Raw genomic sequence first — 22,338 nt, 5'->3', positions numbered from 1 at the left:
TATTTGACTGGCACAAGTGATTAATAAGGATAAATTGAAGATATTCTGTGTGAATCTACTAGAGAAGTATGTCCTCTAACTGAATTTTGCTGGGGGATTGTATGTAATTTATCCTATTTTGTATAAATTGCGATACAGAGTGGAATATGCCCCCTTGTATGTGGGTAAGTTGAATTTCTCGTGGAATATTTTCTCAAGAAGTAAAACTCAGACCTGCCCCCAGCACTTTATATGTACCAAAGATCACGATGAATTGACTTATGTGACAAATTTTTCTCAATAATGTTGTTTTGCACTTGTGCCGATGCGATTTTTGTGCAACATTTAGGAATTTATAAGTGTCCGTCACGTGATCAACAAAGTCATGTGACATCACAAAAATGCATTATTATAATACCTGATTACACTCTCATCACAAGTTGACTGCAAATTCATACATAGATTACAAATTGAAATTAAAATCTAGCTAAAAAAAATGTATACTTTAATGCATATTAATCCTTCGGACAGCCTTAACAAAGCTGCGTAAAAGACAAAATCCAATTTGGAAATGACATAAACTTCTTTGTTCTCTCTCTCATTTCAATATTTCCTTTATTTATGATGTAGTAATTGTAATAATTACTTACATTTTATCTTTGTACAGACTAATACAAACTCATTCCAAAATGCCAGCTTTATTATATCGTCATTTTTCCAAGTGTGTCTCTTTATTTGTGTATACTTTTTTTCTTTTAGATGTGCCTTAATTGTAAAAGCTAACTGTATCACTACATTTTCTTTATTTATTTATTTTTTTTTTGTAGACATATAAAAAGAAAAAAAAAATGAATATTTATCTTAAACAACAGAGAAAAATTTGTTGAGTAAGAAATAATATTCAAAATCCAAAAGTTGATATTGGCTAAGGCTGTTTTCGCAGAGATGATCAATCATGTTCGTACATGTACTTTTTTTTTACTGCAGAGGAAATAACATTAGAGAAAATTTAAACAATTGGATATTTCTATAAACTAATAAAAGTAGATCTTCAGTAATTGAAATAATAATTCGATTATCATTTCATACAAAACCAACACGGTAGCTCAGTCGGTAGAGCGCTCGCTCCGTCGCTTGCATCTCGGCCGCGACTGACCTAAGTCGATAAAAAATAGGTAGCAACTGTTCCTTCGCCAAGCGTGCGCACTTTGGAGTGAAAGTTGCGTGTCACGGCAGGCGTTGGTACGATAAAGATCCCTCACTGCTCAATGGTTCTGAGTGCCGAGTAAAGGTCTAAATTTGAAGCCCTTCACCGGTATTTGGTGACGTCTCTATATGAGTGAAAAATTCTCAAATGGGGCGTTAAACTACATACAATCAATCAATCAATCAATCATTTCATACATTTCAACTATTTGATAGCCACGCCCATTGAACGGTTGACTGATTCTCCTTATGTTGTTTTACCTTTTGGCATGAAAATATTTCACTCTGATATAAACCTCAGAACACATTGGTAAAGGGCTTCAAATTTAGAGCTATAGTCAGTACTCAGGTCCATTAAGTAGTGAGGGCTCTTTAACGTCCCAACAACTGCCGTGATGCGGGATCTCAGTTTTTAGGGTCTCATTCTAAAGACTCGACGTGCCTTTCACTTCTAATGCCGTGCGCTTGGCAAATGAAGGGTCACAACCTTTTGTTGTCATCCAAGGTTTGACGCGGCGCGTCGAACGAGAAACGAACCTCGGCCTACCTATCACGACGCGAACGCCCCACTACTAAGCTTCCGTGACCTTCCCTCTTTTAATGGCAACATGTATTGGCACCATTAAAAATATGATTTATAGTTTCGTTTAGATTGTCTTATTCACAAGAGACCATCTATTTAATAGATAAATCAATTGATATGTCGTTAGCAATGTTTTAATCATAGACCTTAGTGTCAAACGATTAAACTGGGATATTTGCCCGTTATTATAAATAACGAAGCATGAATAATAAGGAACAACATGCAGTAGTAATGATCTCCAAAGTATAAATGCTTCGACTAAACGTATTTAGCTTTTTTTTTCTAAATCCTCAAACCGAAGAAATTAAGAGAAAATAAACAACAAAGGAATCTACTTGTAAAATTTGATAAAGTTATAACGAATTAGTTAATGAGGTGGCTGAATTTTATAGAAAGAGGGTAATGTGTGTTGTTTTTTCCTCGTTCTATATCAGATTTGGTATTTTCCGGATCATAAAATAGGATGTTTAAGCAGGCCATTATGATATTGACATCTTACATTGTAATTGTATGCAATGTGTTTTCGAGATATGTTCTGAAAGTGCTGATTGCGTCACACTTGGCAGAGAGAAGATCAATAACAAACACGTTCGTCAAGTTCATTTACAAAAATGGCAAATAATCCAAATTAAACAAACGCATAAACATGGAATTTAAATGCAATCCATTGATGAATGTCCGAAGTATTTTTTTTTTTTTTTTGATTTACTTGATTAATTTTGCTACTGATTTAAATCTAATCCATTGATAAATGATGCTTTAGCATTGTCCGAAGTATTTTTTTTATTTAGTTGGTTAATTTTGCTACTGATGTTTGCAAATGTAATTGCAATTAACGTTTTATCTACCTTTTAACCTTGTTCTTCCAATTGCTCCTTCTTTGTTCTAGAAAATATTATACTTCTGAGCTTAAGGCATTCTTTTTTTTTTTTCTTTAAATTCAAAATGTCATATTCTAGAAAGCCATGTAAAAATACAACCAAAGATAAATTATATATATATATATATATATATATATATATATATATATATATATATATATATATATATATATATATATATATATATATATAAGTTTGTTTGATAAAAATGAAGATCAGGGCGGGGCAATCTACTCTTCATTTATATATATATATATATATATATATATATATATATATATTATATATATATATATATATATATATATATATATATATATATATATATATATATATATATATATATATATATATATATATATATATATATGCCAATAATGTAACTATTTGAGCTAATTTAAAAATAATTTGAAGAATTTTACGTCTGACAGAGTATTTCTCCTATGTAGGTGGGAAATACAATGCAGTATTACATGTACCCCCTTCCCCTTTCTTATATCCCATACTTTCATAATAGGTGTACAAATAAATTATCATTTTTTAACCTCACGTTTTATATAAATGCTTTACAATTCCTACATATTGAGAAAAGTACTTTTCATGAGTGTTACATTGTATACAATGACGGAATCTCACCAAGTAGTTCTAACGCTTGCTGCTTATAGTTAAGATGCATTCATTGACTTGTAAAATATATACATGTAGGTACGGTTTTCGAATGTATAACGTACCATGGTATCAGATATAAGAAAACAGGACTAAGGAATGATAAACATTGATTTTCCCATGAACCAGCCTTTACGTTATTATCATATTTGCTTTTAGTGTAGATAGATATTTGTTTCTTTATATTCTTTTAGTGTGGATAGGTTTTAAAAACGTTTTCTGCTATAAAAAAATTTCGGCATCATAATTATCTACCAGAATCTGTTACGCACATTACAAGTTTATGTCTTTTTAATAAAACATGCAACAAAATGTCACTGAATGCAAATAAAAAAGTCAGAATATAACACATGATCATGTATCCACTTTTGAATTGATGCATGTACATGTATTATAAATAGTGTTGTCAGCGAATACCCGGTTAACTGGTTAATCCTCGAACGATGCAAGTATCGGTTAGTAAAACTGCTACTCGGTTACTCGGATATATTGCATTTTATTAAATAAATCAGTAGGATTAATGTTTTTTTTTTGTTTATAATGTTTTCATTTTATTTACCATTTTTTAACCTTAGTTTCAATTTAGCGATCGATTTGTTTTGATTAGTATTTCACAGTTTATCCAACTGATGGCTTTGATTGCCAAGGGGAATTAAAGTTTTGAAGGCTTGAATTAATTATGATTACCTCACATAAGTCAGTGCTAGTCCGCAGTACATGATTTAAGAAGACACAGGCATCGAAGCCATGGAAATATTTTTAAAAGAAAGCCTGAATTAAAATCCAGCAGGTGTAAATTATGTGAAATCGAATTAATCTTATGGGACAATATGCTTAACCACCTCAGACTGAAGTTTAACTGTGAAAGCAGCGATATATAATTAAAGCGCAAAAACAGCCAACGATTACGGGGTGTTAATTCGAGAACAAATTTATTTAGAAGATATTGTGTGTTTGCACATGTAATTATAAATACAGTCCATATGCAGTGGAATTGTGTTTTGTATATAGCGCTATACAAATGATAAGATAGATATAAAAATTCATATGGCATTATGTATAATAGCTGAGCATATATACCGCAAACAAGAACGTTTTGATGTCTAAAGAAAAACCATCCGAGTAATCGGTTACTCGATCGGAAAAGTAAGCGAGTAACCGGTTACTAAAATTAGTCCGATTTGGCAACACTAATTATAAATTCTGCAGCTTAAAATAAAACAAACACAAATTCTTAATTCCTCAAGGTCAGAAACTATACATTACAGCTCAGGCAAAGTATTTTCTATTTAAATAACAAAGGCCTATCTTATTGAGCATATATATACAGGTAATAATAACAGATGACATCTCATAATGCAAGATGATGCAATTTACAAATACATGGAAAACCTACATTTGCTGATTTCGCAGGTAGGTTAAAGGCTTCCCGTAGAATATGACAGTGCAATCTGTGCCTTCACATCTCTGAACTACCAAAATATGACGTCATAATGGAAAATGACGTCAGGTCACTGCAAACTTGAGGTGTTATGACGGGGAGAGTGTCATGAACTTTACACTTTATTTCAAACTGCATGTAAAATGCTAGATAGCTATTGCAAAATTCATGGGTCGTTAAAGATTTTTTAAGTCTTATATGTCCGAATATTTTAAAAATACACCGCTTACATGTACCTACCCTTGATTAAAATTCATCATATTCAAAATGCTTATGAAAAATATACTTTTGAAATGTACTCTGTTTTATACCCGTGGTTGGAGGTAGAATTTATTTTGTGTGTATAAAAGAGTCTGGCGCAGGTGATTAATGAGGATTAATCTGAGAATTTTTGTGGAAATCTGTAAGAGGAGGTTGTTCTCTAACTGAATCTTCCTTGGGAAAAATGTGTGTTGGCTTTGTTTTAATACAGATTACGATATTGTATGGAAAATACCCTCAAATTTGTAGGTAAGTTGAATTTCTCAGGAAATATTTTGTACCCAAGTAATACTATGACTTTTCCCAAGCACATTTCGGATACACAAGGATACGATGAGTTTATTTATATAACAAAATGTTAATAATTATTGTGTTAATCAGCTGCGCCGAAGCGATTTGTATGAAACACTTCCAAAAATTATAAATGACCGTCACATAATCAACAAAGTCATGTGATATCGTAACAAATATGCTAATATATAGCCGAGGAAACCCTTTATATAAATTGAAAGTACTAAAGTTCAATACTTGTAAATTAAAACCAAAACCGACCTCGCAATGACATATTATGTTTTGAGCGCAATTTAAAGCTTCGGGAAGCCTTAACATAGCTGCGTTAATACTTATCAGAATACATTGTACACGAACACATCAAGGGTTGTCCAGTAAAATCGTGGACAAGTTGTCTTGAGTGAAAAGTAATCAACACTGCTTTCTAAACCTACATTTTAGTACATTATGCATAAATATACATAACAAATTCAAATAGACATATGCTCAAATAAACAAAATATGTGATTTCATGTTATGTGTGGTATCGACTTACAGCGCACGGATGACAACGTCGAAGTGTCTAAAGGAACGTCACGTTTAATCTTTGTTTAAACGTTTAATCTTTGATTTAACAAGTTGGAAAAGCCCCACTTGAATTCCGAGAATTTCACTGATGCACACATTCGAGTTCCCCTTTATTTCCCAATAAAAAAGACGAGGGACCACTCTTGCATACACATGGGACCTTCTGAAGACTTGTATTAATAAGGTATGGGAGATACCCTCCCTTTCATTGAACAAAATAGGCAGTCCTTTTTCGACGGTGTGCTGTGACACCATCTTTCTTTATTACCATTAGCTGATTGTCTGTATGTTTTTTTTTTTCTACCTGGGGACTCAGTCATAAACTTTCTCTTAAAAATGCCCATTCACTTGTACACAAATTTTAGATTTTGTTTTTTATATTTTGGTATTTTACGTTATAAAGTCCCTTAAGGCGCTATTACTTAATCTTCATATAATTGAACTGCTCTTCGGTGCACGGTGATGTCATCAAATGACATCATTTCTCGTGTGTTGCGTATACCACTGTCATATTAAAAATGCCCAGGAAACTGCCAAAAATTAAGTAAACGCACTGAATTTTTCCAAATGACGATATCATAGATAGTGAAATAAAAATAATTATAATTTTTAAGCAAACCTTATCTATATAATACTTTGTTTCGAAATAATACTCGCATATTCACTGATAAAACCCTGAATGTTTAATCGTGCACCGTAGGACCATTCCCTGTGTACATTCAAAGTATAATGAAATCCCTATTTTTGCCTATGATTTATCAAAACTATTAAGATGAATTAAAATATGATAAATAAACTTTTGCTGAAATGTTCAGCTCTGCGCATATTATTTTTTGATAAAAACGCGATCTTCATGATCTACTAGACAACCCTCGTAAGAAAGCAAGACCTTTTAGAATATATTTTTGTTTGACTTCACACGCCTTGGAATGTATGTGACAGTGGTTGTGGTAGATGTTTGAGTTTGTGCATATGTCTGCAGTATTTCCTTTAGAGAAGTGGACAGGCTTTCGCCACTTCGAATAAATTTCGTAAATTTCGAACCGGTGACCGGGACGGAGAACCTGCGGAAATGGATAAACAACACGTAAAGGTTGATTTTCCTGTGCAAGTTGTGGGAATTTATGGAAAAATTAATGATATAACACGTCCATTATATACATGCAGATTTGTAACAAAAAGTCAAGTGAAATGTAGGCCGTCATGGTTCGAAATTTACACGTTTTCCAAAACATGAAGGCTTGCGAAGAGAAGTGGATGAAGGCGAAAGCCTGTCCACTTCTCTAAAGAGAATAATGTGTTCAGTTTCACACAGTTACTTGAAGATATGCATGTGTGTCCAGCTTCACACAGATACTTACCTGTTCTTGACTTTGCACGCCTTGGAATATGTGTGCCTGTGGTTACATTAGATGCTTGAGTGTATGCATATTCAGTTTCATACAGTTACCTATGTGTACTCGACTCCATATGTTTAGATTAAATGTATTTGTGGTTAATGTATGTATTTACGTGAGTCAAGCTTTACACAGAAAAAAAGTTTTTGTGTTCTCTGATCTGAAAGATAGTGATAATTCAAATATACTTTGATAATGACTTTTAAGAAAGGGACAATCATAATGAATTCCATAGTCATTTTCTCAGAACATGATACCATGTCAACTGTCATGCGTATGATAAATACTAAACCCGTGTTATTTTGAGAAATAACGTACTTTGCATTAGGACGGGTTGAGATCAAGTTTTGATTAGGGTTTCATTAAATTAATTATTATGCTAATTTTACCGAAAGCTTAAATGTCAGTAAGATCAAACGCAATACAAAATTTGTAGTTTTGTCTCTGACAAAAAAAAAAAAAAGAATCTTTTCTTCATTTCATCATTTAAAGACCTATTGAAAAGATTTAAAAATGACTCGTTCATCCGGAAGGTAATTTTGTAGTAAACGATTATGTCACACATATCTTGCACTAGTGATAATTGTTGAGAAACATTGGCCATGCAATCCGTTTGATGGCTGCCTCCTGTGACCTCCAAACAAGAGCGTCTATAATTAGTGTGTGTTTACCTCAGGAAAGAATCGAATTTAATTTTTTATTCAATAAATAAATCACAGAATTTCATTGTTGAAGGTGTACTAAATTGCATAATTTTTGCATATTTTTTTTAAATTTCTTTTTCCTTTTAAAATTATAAAAATAAAATTTTAAAAATGTATCTGTTTTTTCCTTTGCCTTTGCATTTCATATAAATATTTGTACATATACATGCTTTTAAAGGAATTTTTTGAGAAGCTATTCATTTATCCAGACGATTCATTTATCTGGACGATTTCGTTCGGGACCAGAGTGTCCGGATTAACGAGGCTCCACTGTATACTTCAATCTGTCCGTGGAATGATCTAATACACTGTACTATTGTAACTGCCGTCACTTCCTATGACAATAGCGTTCTGAAACATAAAGGTGTCAGAGGAAAATAAGTAATACTCAAGGATTATTAATATATTACGGGTATAAAAAATAAGAAATTTTCAATAAATATTCATCCTCCACAGCTAGAAGAAATGTATGTTACTGCCATATGAATGGCATAAAATATCCCAGCGATTCACGTCAACCATCTGAATAAACAGAGTAACAAAATAAAAAATAAACAAGAGCATAATAATGAAACAAAGGGATGGCTTTTCATAAACTTCATTTTTTTTTTTTTTTTATTTATTTATTTATTTTTTTTTTTTGAACTTCACTGATTTTAGTCGGACTATACTTTTAGCTCAACTTGCAAATCATTTTAAACTTAAAGCACGATAATGAAAAAAAGATTGCTTTTATAATAATAAGGAAAGTTAATAAATTAACCATATGTACTTCTTTAAGACCTGATAATGAATGATTTAGAAAACAATGCGTAGAAAAATATTATCTATTTATTTACTATTTCCAGTTTATTTATTAATTATTTTCTTTTTTAATTCATTGTGATTATCATAAATGAGGTATATAGCTAATATTTCAAAGCACTTAATATGTGTGAAGTAACAGGACAGTTTTAAACCTAAGCAACGGTTTACGTGTTGAATACAATATCAGGTGCGTGATCTCCTCAGCCTTAAAGATATAATTCTTCTGATTATGACTCATGCATGATTCGGCATCTATGTGCAGTTCCAATAGATTTTATGAGATATATATTTTAAGAAGTATGGTTGGATAGCATTTAAAACTGATTAGTTAAATTCCATTGCCCTTTCATTCCAGGTATGGTCATTAAAATGAAATATTACAGAAAATTATAAAATTATTGCACAAAATGTTTGACATTGTGCTTTGTTCTATTTTTTCTAATGTTTTCAACATTTATTTCACATGTATATTCTTTATTTGTTTTGAATAGTTTAATTATGGATTTCATATGCACTTGATTGTAAGATTACCATCAAACACAAATGAAAATCATACGAAAAAAAGAAACATTACAGAAAGTAAAAAGTGTTACCTGCATATATAGGAATGGTATTTTTTACAATATATATAACTAAATATATGCAATTGCAGAATACAAGTGGAAAATTATACAATAAAATGGAAATTAAACAATACAGGTGGGCAAATTTTAAATACAACTGAAACGATATATACAATACAAATTGTAAAATATACAATCAAATGGACAATCATGCACTACAAATAGAAAAGATAGAATGAGCAACTTTTGGCATGCCATAAGAACACAAACTTTCAAATTCTTTCACAATCTGACGAATGGAAGAACAAAAAAGGAAATTTTATGTTATCCTGATGCTTTGAGGCGAAAGTCAGAACACAATTGATATGCAATGAACTATCAGAGAGAACAAAATTATTTTATCCATCCCTGTATATTCACATAACCATAAATAATACCTGTGTCTAAATTATGTAGCATTACATATCCTAGAAATAGGATGATGTAGTACGAAATTTGTGGTTGTTACGAAATTTTCTTTTTTATTGTATATGTAGCATGTTCATCTTGAAATTTCTTGGAAACAGTCTTCCTTCCATGAACGGAAAACTTTTAGATATAATTATCTATTATTCTACTTGAGCTATAATGTGTCTCCCATGCATGAATAATATTTGGGTGATATTAACTTACCTCAATTAAGTCAACAGTAGAATTATGCAACAGTATTGTATCTGGAAGTGGTAAGGGTATCCCTTCTCTTCCGAGTTCTTAAATATTCAAATTGCACATTTTCAAAAGCCTCCTTAAGTTGAAGTTCATTATACAAACACAGTAATAGGTTTTAACTTTATTTCGAAAGTTAGAAAAACTCTAATTATACCGTTAAGCACTGGTTCTACTGTTGTCACCACTGCACTAATTAATATGAAGTTCACCATTTGAACCTAAAGTATTTGAATGAGAATTAAACAAACGATAAGTACGATTTAATTAAATCAATATTTCATATTCAGTTTGGTACACACTGTCTGCATTAGCTAGATATAGTAACAAAGCAAGATTTGAGCATGGAAAGAAGATCTTTTACTGGAGTTGGGACGATATACCTTCTATATTGATATCTACAGCGATTTTTCGCCACGATACTATACGTATCACTATATTTTTGAAAAGCTTATACACTTTTACAACAGTACCGATATGCAGCTTCTAAGATTAAACGATAATTATTATTCTTGAAGAAATAATTCTTTTTATTTTTGTTAGTACAATGTATATTAAAATAACAAATATTTCTTCACAGATTGGAATAGTTTAATCGTAGAAGCTGTATATCTGTACAGTTGTGAAACAGAATTATTTTGAAAAAGTAGTGTTAATTATTACATGTATGCATTTCATATTTATATTTCATTATATAATCTATTTCTTTAAAACCACAAAACGTTAAGTAAAAAAGAAAAGAAAGAAGTCTTTAATTTATTTTCCGTATCGGTATATCTACATGAGTGTCACTATCAAAAAGTATATAGAAAATATTTTCGAGTATAAAAATGATGCACATATAGATATTTTTCTATACAAAAGCGTGCTTTTATAGAAAAAAAAAAACGGTCAGAATGGGGTCAGTTGTGGAAATCAGAAGTTTTTTTTTTTTGTGTGTGTGTGTTAAAAACAAATGTTAATGAGATCTTTGTTTAAATGTACAAAATGTCGAAATTAATAAGGGGTTTCTGTTCAAATTCTGTTTTTTATCACCCTTCTATCATATTTTTATCTAATATTATATATAAAATGACAAAGTCAAAAATAAATAAATAAATAAAATATGCAATATTAAGGACAGATGATACAAACAAGAAAATGGATACCTGGCTTGGTATATATCTTTGGACCTACTTTGGATGTACATGATGCAAATAATAAATTTATAAAATAACAAGAAATTGAAAACATTCTTTGATGTTCAATGTTCTTCCTTTCTGCAACCATCCTTATTAATCTTTAAAATTTGAATTAAAAAAATAAAATCAATGCGGTTATACTTATTCATTTTACCTTATATACATGACTTAAATGTATATCTTCAAGCTTTTTGATATAAGTTTGTTTCATCTGTACTTCAGAACAATATCACATGTAGTGAAATATTTTATCATCAGTTATTCTTAACTTTATACCTACATCAAAGCCATGGACAGTTGACTCCACATGTTTAAGATATGGCCTGTTAAAACACAAATTTATAGTTATTAAACATAAAAGAAATTAATATATTACATTAAAGATAATATAAAGATATTCGTGTTTGAATTTGTTTTTGTATGTTAAACTTTACACAGAAGGTTTTACAGTACCAACCAGGCCCAACCTGACACCTAAGCAGTCCCAGAAAGCAGACTCCGGGACTGCTTTGGGACCGCTGTGGGACTGCTCTTGGACCGCTATGGGAGTGCTCTGGGACTGCTCTAAAAAGGAGGCCCAGCAGTCCCAGCTGTCCCCGGGACTGCTTTCTGGGACTGCTTTGTTCACCCATGCGTGAAAAAGGTTCTGAGTGACATGATAGCTCCGCCCCTTGTGTATTCTGAATTTACAGTCTCCCTGTTGTTGTTTTGTTTACTTTCAGCAGAGAGGTGTTTAAGATTAAAAAAAAAAAAAACAAAAACAAAAACAAAAAAAAAAAAAAACAAAGAAAAAAACAAACAAACAAACAAACATGGATTTCTTACAAAATGTTAAAAAGTAGAGAAAGATAAACATGTAATTAAACTTTAATACAGGTGTTTGAAACAAAATTATCTATGTTACAGTAAGATATTCAGAGGGACGTACTGAATTGGATTTTCTTTTTTAATTGAAAAAGCTAAAACCATGCTAAAAAGCACATTCCATGCTATTTTTACCGCCCTCAATAAAACCTAATAATCAATTTTATTAAATGACCATGAAATAAAATTATTCTACCATTCTTCCGTCATATAAACAATGTGAAAATTGTAAAGTATTGGGGATTTATTTATGAATTAGTTTCTCATTTATAAACAAGTTACTAAAAAGGTACATTTATTTAAAAAAATAAACATTTGAAAATATCGGGAATTGTGTGGTGTCAACACTTGAGGTTTCAATCGCCTTTGGGCATGATTAGCAGAAAGTCAATGAATGATATCAGTGTTACACATCACTGAACACGCTGGTCAACAATGACACTATTTTCAATCTATGAACTGCAAAAAATCTTTGTTTCAGTAAATGTGTATAGATTTATTTCGGGATCAATTAATTTTAAACATTATCTGAGGGTCCCATTCACGTGATTTACAGATGTACACTCAGATGTGCACTTATCTAATAAAACATTTAAAACTTTGTGTTATAATTGTTTTCTGTTACATAGAGAATCTAACGATAATCAAATTGGTAAGTCAGTGAAAATAATCATGACTGAAATTTAATACTGGGCAAAATTTTTTAAAGAATTTTTCAAAAGCCCAAGTACTTTCCAGTAAGAAAAATGCATTCAGAGTATAGCATGGGAATCGGCCTTGCTCTATAATTATAAAATCTATTTAAACTAATTCTGATAGAGAAAAAAAAAAGTTTAATTTTCTATAAAAAATAAATTAATATGGAAACCAATATCAATCACAGAAAATAAAGAAATTGATTTATTTTGGTGTAAAATTTTTATACCACATAACTTTGTTTAAGTAATCATATTAGTAGTAGGTGTGAACGTCTTCGTCCTCCAATATTTTTTATTTGTTTCTATACACGTACTGTGATTTTCTTAACAGTTCAGAAATGACTGTCACATAAGAATTGTAAATATTTGTTGTTACTGCTCAGAAAGAAATGCATCATATATTTCCACTGCCTTTATAGTTACATTGTATATTGGTAATCTCATTTCTGAGTAAGCTCTGCCCATTAAATTAATTAACCCCGCCCACTGGGACTGCTTTTTGGGACCGCTGAGACTGCTTTCTGGGACTGCTCTGGGACTGCTCTGGGACCGCTGTGGGACTGCTTTAGCAGTCCCAGAAAGCAGTCCCCGGGACTGCTCTGGAACTGCTTTGTGTCAGGTTGGGTCTGGTTGGTACTGTAGCTAGTCAAAGTTACCTACAAGTTCGGTGCAAATTTCAAGTTTTGTTAAGGTCTTAACTCTTGCATATAAGGTTAATTGTAAGATTTGCTATATGTTTTTCATATTCAACAAAAAGATTATGCAATCCGGTAAATAGTGCTGCCAAAAAATATAATTTATACTGTTATACCATTAAATTTGTTTGCTATATAAACCCATACTTAAAAATAAGTTTAACAATTCCAATGTTTTTCCTGAGCGGTCAAAACGAAATCGATGTTGGACAGCTTAGTCAGATATATAGGACCTGTCGATGAGATATTGGTCCTGTTAATGAGAATTTGGACCGCTAAGACGTACACGTACTTCACGTCAAACTGTAGGCGAAATCAGTTATGTCTTATTTGTATTCGTTGGTGTTCGACAGTTACTGAATATTGGGTGAGTTAAATTCACAGTGCGGGTAAACAAAATTTACATCATGAAATAACGGAGGAAATAACGGAGGGTAATCAAGCTCAGAAGACCATTAAACAATACAAATCAGGAACAGAGCAAACACGGACGTCTAAAACATCAGAGATGGGATCAGGTGCCATGGAGGAGTCAGCATCCCCTGCCGAGCGATTGCATACATGGACGGCAGCGCACGTCATTTCAAAATAGATATAGAACGGTATGATAAAAGATCTATTAACTGTGTATTCGCACAAAACATGTTTTGCTGAACCCACGTACCAAACTGTTTGGTTCTTGGGTCCAACAAAGTGCATGTTGTACTCGAACCTATCATGAATTGTATAATGGCAAATTCCCCTTTGACTTGTCAACCGTTTTATCGAACTTGGTGTCTTCACCATCTTTGCAGGAAGGTAAAGGCTTTCCATAAATTATCACTGTGCACCCTGTGCCTACACTTCTGTGAGCTACCAAAATATGACGTCATAATGGAAAATGACGTCAAGTCACTGTCAACTCGAGCTGCTTTGACGGGGAGATTATCATTAATTTTACATCCTGCTTCAAAGTGCGTCTTAAATGTTGGAACGCCATTGCAAAGTTCAGGTTTCGTAATAGTGTTTCTATATCTTATATGTCCAAATATTTTAAAAATGCATCGCTTACGTACCTTTTATTGAAATTCAGCGTGTTCAAGATGCTAGTGAAAATATACTTTTGAAATGTACTCTGTTTAATAACCGTTGTTAGAGGTAGAATTTAATATGTGTGTATATGGGTCTGGCGCAGGAGATTAATGAAGATTAATCTGAAATCTCTTGTGGAAATCTGTAAGAAAAAGTTGTTCTCTAACTGAATCTTGTTGGGAAAATGCATTATGGTTTTGTTTTGATACACGTAACGATATTGTGTGGAAAATACCCTCAAATTTGTCGGAAAGTTGAACTTCTCCTGAAATATTTGGTATCCAAGTAGTACCATGGCTTTTCCCAAGTATATTTCAGGTACGCAAGAAAACGAAGAGTTCATTTATATAAAAAAATGTTAATAATAATTGTACTAATCGGCTGCGCTGTATTTGAACAAAATAAATGTGACCGTCATGTGATCAACATTGTCATGTGATAGCATGACAAAAATGTAGAATATATAGCCCATGAAACTCTCTAAATAAATTGGCTGCACTTAAGTACATAACTTACAAATAAAAAAAAAAACAAACCCGGCCTCTCAATGCAATATTACGTTTTGATCGCCTTTTAAAGCTTCGGGAAGTCTTAACATAGCTGAGTTTACATTGTAGAAGTTAGTTGTATGCTAGGCATCCTTTCATTTTGTGGACCATTTGTATGGTGTGAAATTGAATGCTGCTATTTTTTCCGTCAGAAGAATTTCAAAGATACAAGAATATGACTGGACCTTAAATGATTATTTATTGATTAATGCCGCATCGGCAGTATTTTAGTTATATTTTGGTGGTCATAACCCGACAATGATACCTGAGAATCTAAATAACATGAATTCAAAAACAGATATTAAAGGGAGTCTAATAACTAAGTCATGAAATTTTTGTTACTTCATTACATAAATACTCATCAATTGGATAGTATCCATTTATCAAAAACTTACTCAAACGCAACGATGTTTCCGTGAAAAAGCTTTTTGTTCATAAAGACTTTGATTCGTATATCAACACTCTGCAAAATAAATTCGTTATCTTAATATACATAATTTCTTAGGTATGGATCAGGGTGTTACACGTCAATTACTTTGTTCATTAAGTAATTTTCTCAGACTATTAATGTACATCATTTTAAATAATGTTGATGGGAGTTTTGAAAAGAAGTATTCAAAGTTTGTTTGTTTCTCTGTTTCTGTTTGATTGTTTGTCTGTTTGATTTTGTTTTTTTTGTTTGTTTTTTTTTTTGTTTGTTTTTTGTTTGTTTGTTTGTTTGTTTTTTTTTTTTTTGGGTGGGGGGGGGGGGGGGAGTATTTAATATTACTATTCATATTTATTTTTGAAATCCTTCATGCATGTAACTTACTCCATCCAATTTGGCAATCAATGTAGAATTTGTACATATTGGATGCCGAATGTATACAAACATGACTGTAGAGAACTTCAAGACCGCCAAATTCTTCTCAAATGTGACGTTTGGCGTCTCCAAACTGTAGATGTCCAAGTCCATATATTGATTTGGGAATTTCTCTTCAAGCTTTGAGAAATAAATTTTGAGTACTTTCATTACAAACACAAAGTGCTTAAGGTTAATGTCCCTCTGATACGAAAGATTACTTCCAAAGATTACGTCCAAGAATATCCGAAGAATAATTTCATTTTGTTTAAAATTATTTATTTAAAGCCATTAGCTGATTCACTATAATATTCCTACATGACAATCACACACTCTGGCAGTAATTTTTTAAAAAAATCTAATATATATTTGTATTTTCTTTTGCTAACACATTTTGCTAGTTATTTCTGGTTTTCTATCCTAATCGTTTGCAACCAGTTTATGTTCTTGTTATAAAAATATCTTTATTTCTGTATAAAAACTTAAAGAGTAGAATAACTCATAATGTACTACATGTATACAGAGTATTTTTTGAGGGAAAAAATATGAGTATTTTTCTTTAACAAATGATAAAAAAAAGATAACCCTTGTTATTGGTCAATTATTTTAACAAAACAATAGATAAACAACGTGATATTCTGACTAAAAAAGAATTGCTTCATTATGATTTTGAAATGAATTTAAGATGTGTGACACGAAATGTTATTTTTATACGGAGCTTTTTAAATTTTATGTATAGTGATAATAAGTTAAGTGCTTTTCATTTACTGTGTCAAATTTTCTTCATATCATTATGAGATATAAAATTTAGTTTAGAAAAAGTAGGCCTCGCTTCGTGCCTCAAAATCTTTTTCCATTTGAATCTATTACTTTTATTATTGATAAAAAATAATGTGAAAATTTTAGTTTTTTAAATGCAGTTAAGAACAGATTGACATTAAGCCTTTATTCGACAATAAAAACTAGGTACTTATCGATTTTAAGACAAACAAGGTAATTTCAAAAACGAGTACCCACTAATGCAATCGTCTAAAATCATTATTTCCATTATGTAATAAAAAGAATAATATTTATCAAAAAGTACTTCAATTAGTTAAGTTTTTTTTTTATCAAGAAAGCAAATTATCTTTGTTAAACAAGTTTACACGAACCTCTGGTACTAGACGTCCGACACAAACACCCTCGGTACACGAAGTATTCAATCCCGGATTTCCAGGAAAAAGCTAAGAAAGCAAAACAAATTGTATAAATGAAAAGTTTATTTTTAAAAGTTGAAAGATATCTTATTGTCTTATTGATTCATCAATCCTTTTAAACTTACTGATATGTAAATCTACATCCTTGTACCTTTGGTGTATGTAAATATTAACGTTTAAAACTCTTAAAGGGTAATAGAAATGGATTTTCTAATAGTCAATTGATACATAGCCCTAATACCTTCTGTGAATTCAAATATTTGGTAACTTTTTTTCTCATCCCATAGTTAGAATAGATGAGACCCACATAATTTCAACTGTGAACTTGCCAAATTTGGAAGGAGAATTACGTTTGTGATTTTGTTTGTCTGCCGTTTACCTATCCGCGCTCCGGGATGATGAAACTTAGACTTAAATCAAATGTATATTCACCTGTGAAATATTTTTTTTTTCAATTTTTGTAAAATAATATTGAAAACTATTTCAATTTTGAACTGCTTGATTTGTACACTATTTCTGTGCAATAAAAAGATTTTGATCTAAGTTTAAAAAAAAAAAAAAAAAGCCAGGGGCCTTTTATCTACCTGCGTACTGTCCGTCTGACAACTTGTGAAACCTATCTAAAAAATTAAATCTATTTTATTTATATGGGTAAATGTTTGTAAGGCTTTTTTACGTCCCATTCAAAATTTTTTCAGTCATATAGAAAGGTCACCCTATTCAAGTGAAGCGATTCAAATTTAGACATTTACTCGGCACTCATGGCTTGAGCAGTGATTCCGTAGGAGGATTTTTTATAGTGCTAATGCCTAGCGTGACACGAGTCCTCAACTTTTAAGGTCTCATCCGAAAGACCCATGAATTTCACGTGTAGTTCCAGGTGGTTAGCGAAGGAACAGTCACAAGTTGCATTTTGAATGTTTAAGTCTCCAGTTGGACACAGCGCCGGTTCAACCCGGTTCAAAATTCTTATTTAAAAACTAAGCTGATTATTTAATAAAAAGATACAACTTAGGACAATGCCGTATCCTAGACGAAGATAGGAGACAGAAATTTCGTAAGGGTTGATTATTTCAGTATTAATGAAGTGACACTCTCACTAACTAATTGTAATGACCTCATATGTGATTCCCCTCTTACAAAAGATGTTTGCCCTGACTATCAATATCTTCTCACCATCTTGGCTACAAGACCTACAGATACTGATCTTCTTACCACTTTTGCCTTTTTCTGTTATTCAATGATAAAACTATTAACTTTCAAAAAGAATTGTTAATCAAAACATATTGATGATTGTTAATATAATCTACTATTATAATAAGTGTCTAAAATATTTTTTGAATAGCGGGATATAATACATAATAAACATAACCGATAGATGTCAACAAAAATTTGACAGAACTTCTGTTTTTAAGCTACGAAAATTAAATTAAATTTTAACACTTTCAGAGTTAATATGTCCTGAAAAAAGTAGAAAATTACAAGTTTTTTTTCCAAAAATTAAAAAGAAAATATCAGAAAGACATCCGAGCAAGTATTGGTCACAAACCAATTTACATTCATTATTTTGGCTGAAACGCTTACCTTCTCAGGGGTAATTTTATAGCGAAACATTCCATGTGTTTGAACACCTTCAAACAAAGATTGAACCACGTCTTTAGAAATCCATATGTACACCATTTTTGATGAATCATTATGCAGAGTATAATTAGCTGAACCATTTTTATATAAACTCTTCATAGTCGGAAACCATAATATTTCACCCTAGAATGTAATAAAAAGAGTTTTGATTTTGTCATGAAGTATTTAAAAAAAGTTCTGATTTTATACAGCAATGTATTAGAAAGGAGTTCTGATTTAAACCATGCCATATGCAATCTTTGAATAACTGTTCATTCATAAAATGCATAATGATTCAAATAGAAAAATAACATAAAATAAATTGAATCATTTGAATAAAATTAGGCTAGTTCCGTTTTATCCTGGACTTTGATGCTTCTAAGAAAAGGCGTAGGGGGTTCATAAATTTTGGAGCATAACAAATTTATGTAGAGAAAAACTGTGTTAAACATACTTTATTCTTTCTATTAATACTCTTGTATCAATAAGTATTTCTTGACAATTACTTATGATTAATAAATTTACAAACCAATAGACATGAATGTAAATTACATGCATACACTTGACAATTTATGTTAGTATGGAAAGAGAGTTGAAAACATTTAGTTATTTATTAACTACATACAGGTTATATAAATTAGTCCTAGGAATTCTATTTCCACTGTGGAATAACTATTTCGGGATTTTTTTTATAAGGGCGAAACAATTACATTAAGTTTTGAGGACTCTTTCAAATATTTGTTTGTTTCTCCTTGTTAAATATGAAATTATATTCATGATATTAACATTTCTAACTTTTTTCAAAATGTTTTGGAAATTAAATGTAAATTTTTGTATTGGAAATTCAAGTTTGTTTGTTTGTTTGTGTATTGTTTATGTTCCTCTCGAGAATTTTTCACTTATATTGAGACGCCACCATTAGCCAGTGGAGAGCTGCAAATTTTGACCTTCACTCTGCACTCAGGACTATTGAGCAGTGAGGGACCTTTTTTGGCCAGCACTTACTGCGACACGAGACATCGGTTTATACGGTCTCATCTGAAGGACCGGTTCCACGTCCCACAGTGGGATTCGAACCCGCGACGTAAGGAGGCAATTCAAGTAAATTCAAATAGGGCCATTCCAAGTTTTTTCTCTGTTTAGCGTCCACCCATCTTTCAAAAACTTACCTACCTATTCGCAAAAAACACACAAGCCAAAAAATAAAACACAGACTTTACAGTAATAAAAATGACATCATTCAAAGTATTTGATTTCATGAATCTATTTTTCTCATAGAAATATCTTCTGTTTGTTAAAATCAAGGTATTAAATGCTTAAAATATACATCATATGACGTCCTAGTGAGAAATATTTAAGGAACTTAACAAATTTCCAAAATTTTTTACAAAAATAATCAATTTTAGGACTCCTGATTTTGTTTGTTTTTTCTGATATGGGGTGCCAAAATCCAAGGCGCACGCGGACGCTAAACATAGAAAAAACTTGGCCTAGGATTATACATGACACACCATCCACTGGTATCTAGCACAAATGCCTGCTAAGATACCTCATTTTTGTGAGGGAATTTGAAAGTGGCAATACTTCGATGACAAATTCTTGTGAAAAATTATGTTATTGAGGAACGTATTGTCTGACCTTAAAACAACCTACCAACTCGACATTTTCAGATGGAAGAAAAAATAAAATAAAAACAAAAACTGAGTATAATTTCATCTTTCGCATAATAAAGGTCTGTCATTCAGTCAACTGAATGGTCACTGAAAGGTCTGGAAAGGTGACTGAATGGCAGAGCTCTGCCACTCAGCTTTCAGTAATCGTTCACCTATCAGTTAACTGAATTGCAAAGTTTCATTCTTTGTTTAACACTTATGTCCAGTACACCTTATGGTGTTATCTTTTCAAACTAATATGAAAAGGTTTTCGTGGAATATTAAAAAAATTGTAATATAACCTTATGATATGTATTCAGATATGTGGATTCATATTTTGGTTGATGCTGCATGAGGAGGTTGGCGATGAATGGGACTTTCATTATCCTTGGAGTCACTATAATTACAAAAAGAATACAAATCTTTGTTTTTTAATGGTTGATAGAAATTATACCAGCTAAAAGCTAACCTATACGATTTAGATCTTTCAAATCATCGTCATGTTGTAAATTTGAATTAATGCAAATATTACTTATACTACAATTGACTCGTTGCTCAAATCATACTATATGATGAGTTATTCTATATTATACATTATTTGTAAAAAATCACAAAACCATTGTCTGGTTTCTAGAGGAGGGGGCATCTCAAAAAGTAAAAAAAAAGAAAGTTTTTCCCTGTTTTATGGAGTATTACAAAATACAGATACATGTGCTAATGATTTAAACAAAAAAAAAAAAAAAAAAAAAAAAAAAAAAATCAGAAAATAATTTAGAAACTTCAAGGGGAAGTATTTTTTACTTTTTCTTTTATAACATTTTTCATTACCCCCTCTCCGAGAACTTTATTTGATCATAACGTTAAAAACTCAAGTATTGTTACGTCCATCTACTTATCAATACAAAAGTCGTTAAAATCAGGTTTAAAATTATAATTAGATATTTTAACATATTATTTCTTAATGTTGTTTAATTTGATAAATTATATCAAAATAGTTTCTCGAAATGTGTAGCTTGATTTTACTATGTTGCACAAAGTATGGCACAATGACAACCCCAGTCGGCCCCTTAACAGGGTTTCCGTTCATACATAATGTACAATATATTACCACACGGAAACTTATAAATTTATAACTTGACCACTATACTGTACATAAATGTTACTTCAAAGCGGAAATACGTACAATTAATTTTATCCATTTCCGTATTGCCTCTCGTTAAGAAGTAGAAAGATAATAACAAACACAGCTGGAAAAAAAAAAAAAAACAACGTGTCAAAAAATTCTATGAAACAAAATTCACATAATCTGAGCATTGTTCTTGCATTTGGCACTACGATTACATAATCATTTAAAAACCACTGCTGAAAGAATTTTAATATCTTTACTGAAATTCCTTTTTGGACCTTTGAAGTATAAAAACGGATTTTTGTTTGTATATATGTTTTTTTTTTGGGACCACTTAGTAATTTTAGAGTAATTTTTTTCAGCTTTCTTGGACGTACAGTTTATTTACATGTATATGACTTTAAATTGTATCAACATGACGTCATATTTGCTTGGACACTTGCAATGCAATGTTAAACAGAAAGAAAAAAAAAACTATAATTCCAGAATGCACTTATTTATTAATTATAAGAACAGTTTTACCTTTGTTTGAGTAAGTCGTTCTTTTTTAAATTTTTCTTCGAGCTCCGACGAATTTGCTACACATATGGAATTCTCAGGTTTTTCGCAGTCTGTATATTCTATACTGATATTTGGTGTAGGAATGGTGCAACTGTCCTTGCCTTGTTTCATTGACACATTAAAGGTACCTTTTTCAGTACTTCCTTTGCATTTTATCCATAACAAAAGGGTTATATTTAGTGCAAAAATCTTACTTCAAATATAATAGAAGCAAACCTATTAAAAATAACTTTA

At 31.3% G+C, this 22,338-nt stretch overlaps 1 protein-coding gene across 1 annotated transcript; it reads right to left on the bottom strand.

Moving 5' to 3' along the window:
* Nucleotides 1–8,026: 8,026 nt before the first annotated feature.
* Nucleotides 8,027–22,274, bottom strand: LOC133178728 (uncharacterized protein T19C3.5-like). Its single transcript, XM_061313438.1, has 11 exons — nucleotides 22,066–22,274; nucleotides 21,601–21,664; nucleotides 20,720–20,814; nucleotides 18,730–18,909; nucleotides 17,101–17,172; nucleotides 15,920–16,090; nucleotides 15,504–15,571; nucleotides 11,513–11,555; nucleotides 10,209–10,272; nucleotides 10,019–10,095; nucleotides 8,027–8,327 (listed from the first exon to the last, which is right to left on the bottom strand). The coding sequence occupies exons 1-11, from the start codon at nucleotides 22,213–22,215 to the stop codon at nucleotides 8,277–8,279; spliced, it is 1,035 nt and encodes a 344-aa protein (XP_061169422.1). The 5' UTR covers nucleotides 22,216–22,274; the 3' UTR covers nucleotides 8,027–8,276.
* Between the last annotated feature and the right edge of the window lie 64 nt (nucleotides 22,275–22,338).

Source organism: Saccostrea echinata, unplaced genomic scaffold, assembly GCF_033153115.1.
Source record: "Saccostrea echinata isolate AGI-Se365-2 ecotype Australia unplaced genomic scaffold, CSIRO_AGI_Sech_v1 ptg000003l, whole genome shotgun sequence".
Classification (NCBI taxonomy): Eukaryota; Metazoa; Mollusca; class Bivalvia; order Ostreida; family Ostreidae; genus Saccostrea; species Saccostrea echinata.
The sequence above is the reverse complement of the archived record's forward strand: the minus strand, read 5'-3'. Positions and strand labels throughout refer to the sequence as shown.